Here is a 5,849-nt window from a genome sequence, read left to right as displayed (position 1 = left end):
TGCCCCCAGAGAAGCAGACGTGTACAGCCACTGCTTGGCACTGGAATAGAGCAGTTTGGGTTGGAAGCGACCTTCAAAGGTCATCTAGTCCTGCAATGAACAGGGGCACCTGCAACTAGAGCAGGTTGCCCAGAGCCTCGTCTAAGATGACCTGGAATGGTTCCAGGGATGGGGCTTCTCCCACCTCTCTGGGCAGCCTGGGCCAGGGGCTCACCATCTTCAGTGCTCAGTGCGTAAAAAATTTCTCCCTTATATTCAGCCAAAGTCTCCCTCTCTTAGTTTTAAACCATCAGTCCTTGTCCACACAGGGGTATGGGGTGCATACAGGGCAAGGCATATAGTAGATAAGACTTGAGCACTCCCAAAAAACTCCCTGAGCAGAGAAAACATCATCCACAAAAACCTGCACCCACAGCTGCCGCAGGCTGATGTGTGATACTATGTACAGCTTTATCTGGGAGCAGAGAGGGGGCGAAAGAGCAGAGGCAACCTAACCTGCCTGGCACTAATCTTCTCTTTGGGGTGTTATTTCTCCCCAGATATATAGTAGTCTCCTGTGAATTTAAATTGTGGGTGCTGCCAAAACACTGCGTTTCCTACTCCTCTCTCTACCCACAGTACTTTTTATAAGTCCCAATCGTAAAATAGCTGGAGACGTCTCAGTTTGTCCTTACCTTACCCCAGCCAGACAGGGAAATATTACCATTTCCACTCTAAAGGAGGACAGCTAAGGCCAAGAGACCCATGAGTCACCTTAACTGCAGCAAGGGCGCTGCTGTAGGTGCTATAACCTACGGTCATCAAGTACGGCAAAGTTTGCAGGGAAGCCAACTGTGAGACCAGCACGGAGTGGGACTGAAACATGCTTAGGGTGAGAAATTAAGGCACCCACAGCTAACGAGTTACATTCGTGTGACATCATTACAAGCAGGTACGATCTGTGTCATTCACAGTATTCTATCTAGGGCATCCCAGCCATCAGAACGGCCCATTTCTGGCGAGAAAACAAAACACCTCACACATAACAAAACTGCAAATTTCACTAGTCCAACACTTGGGATCACCTGGGTGTGAGGCAATCCAGCAGCACTTTCTCCTTGGCTGAGTGATAAAGGGAGGAATAACCAAAACTCATTTTCCAACATGTCAAAACCCAGCAAAATACTCTTCGATAACCCTTCACAGGAACGGTGCAGGCAGTCTCACCGAGTTGGGTTTCAGGTCCTTTAGGAACACCGCCTGCACTCAGATTGCGGTGAGGCATTTTGTGCATCCTCTCCCACGCTGAGCAGGGAAGAAACCTGCCACTTGCGCAGCAACAGGTTTTTCAAAAGACTGTTTTTAATAATGCCTCAAATTATACTGTGAGCATCTTTGGGAGCCAAGGGCTTGGAAAAATCTTCTACAAATACCCAAGTGAAAGTTTAGCTTCCTGAAGTGCAATTCTGTATGTGAATGAACACATTCATCGCTCCTAACGATGGAATTGGGACATCACCTCCTTTGGCCACATCCCCTGCCAGCCAGCGAACACCAGCACAGGAATCATCTGAGAAGGGTGGTCATTTCCAACACAGCCGAGCTGCTCATGAAGAACCCCTCATAGTAAATGAAGATCTCATCAACAGGCGGGACAATCTGAACAGGATTCACCTGCACTTGGCCAGAATACACTAGAGCTACCTAAAACCAAGAGAAAGAAATCCCTCACCAAAAGTCATTCCTGTGCAACGGCTCTTTGGCACGTGAACCAAACCAGTTCACTTCAGTCTCAAATTTAATGCTAAAGAACCCACTTCTGTAGTGAATCACAACTGTCACTTTACATCTTTACCAGTTATTTCAGCCTGCAGGTAAAAAGGTAACAGGGCAGAGGACTGTGAGGGCGGTGGTGCCTATGAAATCCAACCCTGTGCTGCAATAGGCAACTGCATCCTACACACCCTTTCGTGAACTGGGCGATCTCTGCCACGATGTCAACAAAACACTCCCTCCTGCAGACCTCCAGAGAGGCTGTTCAGATCCTCTGACGGTTACAAACTTCCTTTAAAGTCCAGACTTCGATCTCACAGCCGTTTTATTCTCCTCTGCACCCACCTCCAGCTTAAACTGGTCTCCCCTGCTGTCTCCTCCCCTTCCGCAGCCCTTCCCATGCCTCTTCTCGTCAGGTGCGGTGACACTTTTGTGATCCCTGTGTCTCTGCTGTGTCCCTGCTAAAGTCTCTGGGTAACTTTGTGGATACCGAATCACACTCCTAATAGGGAGCAGAGAGACTCCCATCCTGCCAAAAATAAACAGCAGTCCCGAGGTCCAGGGCTGCTGACACCAGAACAGCAACTGGCACCACCTACGACCAGCACTGAAAACAAAGAGGTTTTGTTTGAAAAGAAAGCTTTGGTTTCACCCTTGCAGACACACCCGCTGGAAGAAACGGGTGTCTGAAGACAAACTAGCATTATCGGTTATCAGCGGAAACCTACCTGCTCATCCCGAGCCGGTGATCAATCTCAGCACTACCGTCGGTATTAATCAGCACTGATCTACCTGACACATCAAATTACATCTGTGATTAAGCCCCACTGATCAATACAACTGAGAATGGCTCCTAAACAAAGCTTTACTTCCAGACTGTACTGAAACGGTGTCGTTCCTTATTTCCACTAATTTAATTAGAAAGGATGACAGATCGGTTGTTAAACCTCAAATGATTTTCTTTTTGCTGAAAGGATGTGGAACACGCAGAAGGCAACGCACCTACACTGCCATAAATCAAGGTCCCCCATTAAGGATGGCAGAGAATCTCACTTCCTCTCCGTTCTCCTTCTCGGGGAGACTGAACTCTGTTAAAATTACATTTTTCCTGACACTTTTACTAGGATTTCTTCTTTCCAGCAACACTCAGATTAAACAGTCATCACCTTCACATGATCTCTTATCACCACCTTCATTCACCACCTTCTCCCCAACAAACTTTCCTCTCATCCCCAACCGTCAGAGTTCAAAGTTTTATTTTGCAGCTATGCTCAGCTATGTTTATCAAGTTATGGAGCTCCACCCCAGAAGAACATCGTTTTTCGACCTACTTGTGCTCACACGCTGCACCTTGAACATTCCAAGGGGGAAACACATCCTATTTCAGGTGCTACGAAGTTACCTGCCCATGCCAGGTAACTTTCAAACCAGCCTTCTCCATGAGATTCGCCCGTAGTCACCCTCTGGAAAGCCAACACCTCAGAGATGCCGGTTTCCTTCTGTTGATTGCAAGGGCAGCCGTGAGTGTCTAGATAAGAGTCAGGTATCGAGCTCTTAAATACCTGTGATGTTTTGGGGCAAAACTGCTTTCCACACCATTTACACCGTAAAATTTGATTGGACACATGCTGTGGCCCTACACCTGCATGTCCTACACTGATGTCATCAACGACCACCTCTACCCAGGACATGCAGCCATAGACAACTGACATCTGGCATTAACTCAGCAGTAGCAGGTACTGATCCACGGACAAAAACCATTCCACAGTGCTCACAACAGCAATTTCTGAATCGGTCCTCTTTAGTGTCATCGAATGGTTGGGGTTGGAAGGGACCTTAAAGACCATCTAGTTCCAACCCCCTGCCATGGGCAGGGACATCAGTGACTATGGTAGTGACTGGTGGAAACGCAGCATTATCCCAGTCCACTATTTCAGCTTTCCACTGTGAAAAACAAACTCCAAAGGATATTTATGCACTTGCTAGGGCTTGGGCTTTCTGGGCTTGCAACAGGACTGAGTGTGTTTTCACATCAGAGTCGGGAAAAATGTTTTCAATGGTTTAATTCAGTTGAGAGGAAAAAAAAGTATTTTTCTTCTATTTTGAATGTACTGTATTTAATTGTATTTCTTTAAATATCCATGAAAATGAAACGAAGCATTTAGCTGGCTTTCAAAAGAATGTTTTTAACTACCCTGACTTTTGCCTTCACCAGATTCCAGGAGACCATTTCTTCAAACAGCTCCATTTAACTGCACAGGGACACTTGAAATAGTTTCCGAATCAAAGAAAACCGTGTCTTGGTAGATAAAAGCAGGGGCCAAAAGCCATCCTGGTGCTCAGCAGAGCTCCTCCAGGGATCGCCTTGGCCCCAGGATGCCATTCTATCGCTGACACGCTGTGCAGCACAGCCCTTCAGTCTGCAGCCTGACTGTGCAGGGAGGGAGGATGAGGAGACATACTCTTCCATGTTTTCCTCTTTCAGGAGGCGGGATGCAAACATCAAGCAGGATACGCATCTTCTCACCCCTTCCCCCAGCAATGCGATCCCTTCTTTCAGAGCCTGACAGCCTACCACCCGTCCCCACACCTCCGGCACTCTCAAACCCAGGATCTGAAACTTGAGAGAGGCACTTGGAGGGGGAGAGGTCCAACTCAACGCCACAACCTGCGGCTTTGACAGCACTGCTGCGGGGTGGGATGGGACACCACCAAACCCCAAAGCTTCCTTTCTCTGCCGCACTGATCTCTACAACTGAGGACTGAGCATGGGAGGCTGTGTCAAAATTTCCCAAGGGCTCTAGAGGCTGCCCACCAGGGAACTGTGTAAACACAGACCCTTCCAACATCACCCACCCATGTCCTGCCTCGCAGGTTGATCTGCAGCTCCTCTACTCACAGCAACATCCCGCGGGCTGTCTCCTGCTCTGAAGCCCACGTGCCCAATGCGTGGTGTGCCATGCTCGCTCCTCAAGGGAGGCCCAGCTCCATGGCTGCTGCCTGAGGCTGGGATGGAGAAACCTTGGGAGGCTGGAGAGCAAAAGTGGCATCCCCCTCCCCGGGCCTCCTCCCCCGCTCACCGTGGCTGCTGCCTGAGGCTGGGATGGAGAAACCTTGGGAGGCTGGACAGCAAAAGTGGCATCCCCTTCCGTGGCCCTCCTCTCCTGATCACTGTAGCAGAGAGTGGGTTACGGGGACTGGAGAGCCTTCTGGAAGGACTGCTCCATGTTGTGTGTGCTCCATGTCATGTGAACAAGGAGAGGACCTCACCCATCTGGCTCAACTTCATAGATATCTTGCAGCCTCGGAGCACACTCTTCCTTCCTCTGTTTTGCCACCAGCACAGAAGCAATTTTGGCATAGGGATAGAAGGGCAGTTCAACAGACGGAGAAGGTCACCATGACTTCCCCTGAAGCAAACCAAGACCTAGGAGACCTTCAGGCTATCAGATCCCAGAGTAAAATCGGTTAAGGCACTTCCAGTTCAGAGGGATGGATGGCTGACTCTGACTAGACACCATGAGACTCCTAAGCTAGACTTACCCAGCTGGGAGGCAGCAAGTGAGCCCCAGGGAGCTGTTCAAACTCTTAGCTGATTGAATCATGCTTTGAAGTAGCTATTTCTCTCCTTCCTAATGTAAAAGCTCAACGTCAGCTGGAGTGACTGCCCTGCTTCAGCATCAGAAACGAGGAGAAACGGCATGGGCAAGGCAATGTGAGGGTGGGTGACGTTGGCTTGCAGGCCAGGGATAGATGAGTGTCCTCGTACCTGAAGTCTGGTTATCCCCAATAAGCTCTGCCAGGCACTGGCTGCGCTCCTCTTCAATCTCCTGCATGATGCTGCACTCCGGCCGCGTGCTGGATGCCTGCAGAGACGACAGAGAAGAGGAGAGTAAGCAAACCCCACCTGTCCTCAGAGATGCATTCCTGAGGATTCAGGGCCATCTGAGCTCTCCTGGGCCGCTGCACAATGGCGATATACACCCAGCCCTGTTTCATGTTTGCTTGGGAGGAAGGAGACCAAGACCCTACTGACAAAACAGAATTTCCTCCTACGCCTTCCTTAAAAAAACAACCACCCTGATTTTTTTCTGATC

The 5,849-nt window shown here is 49.3% G+C and overlaps 1 protein-coding gene across 1 annotated transcript in view; it reads right to left on the bottom strand.

Annotated features, from left to right (window-relative positions):
- The window catches only part of LOC104493182 (vasoactive intestinal polypeptide receptor-like), a gene marked incomplete at both ends in the record, with an annotated part of 35,043 nt that extends 29,425 nt beyond the window's left edge, over positions 1-5,618 (bottom strand). Inside the window, one exon of the mRNA XM_010135814.1 lies at positions 5,522-5,618. Coding sequence (XP_010134116.1) covers positions 5,522-5,618 — 97 coding nt within the window. The remainder of the gene's footprint in view (positions 1-5,521) is intronic.
- Between the last annotated feature and the right edge of the window lie 231 nt (positions 5,619-5,849).

The sequence above is a fragment of the Buceros rhinoceros genome, unplaced genomic scaffold (genome assembly GCF_000710305.1).
Source record: "Buceros rhinoceros silvestris isolate BGI_N320 unplaced genomic scaffold, ASM71030v1 scaffold2685, whole genome shotgun sequence".
Taxonomy (NCBI): domain Eukaryota; kingdom Metazoa; phylum Chordata; class Aves; order Bucerotiformes; family Bucerotidae; genus Buceros; species Buceros rhinoceros.
This window is presented reverse-complemented; position numbering and strand designations above follow the sequence as displayed.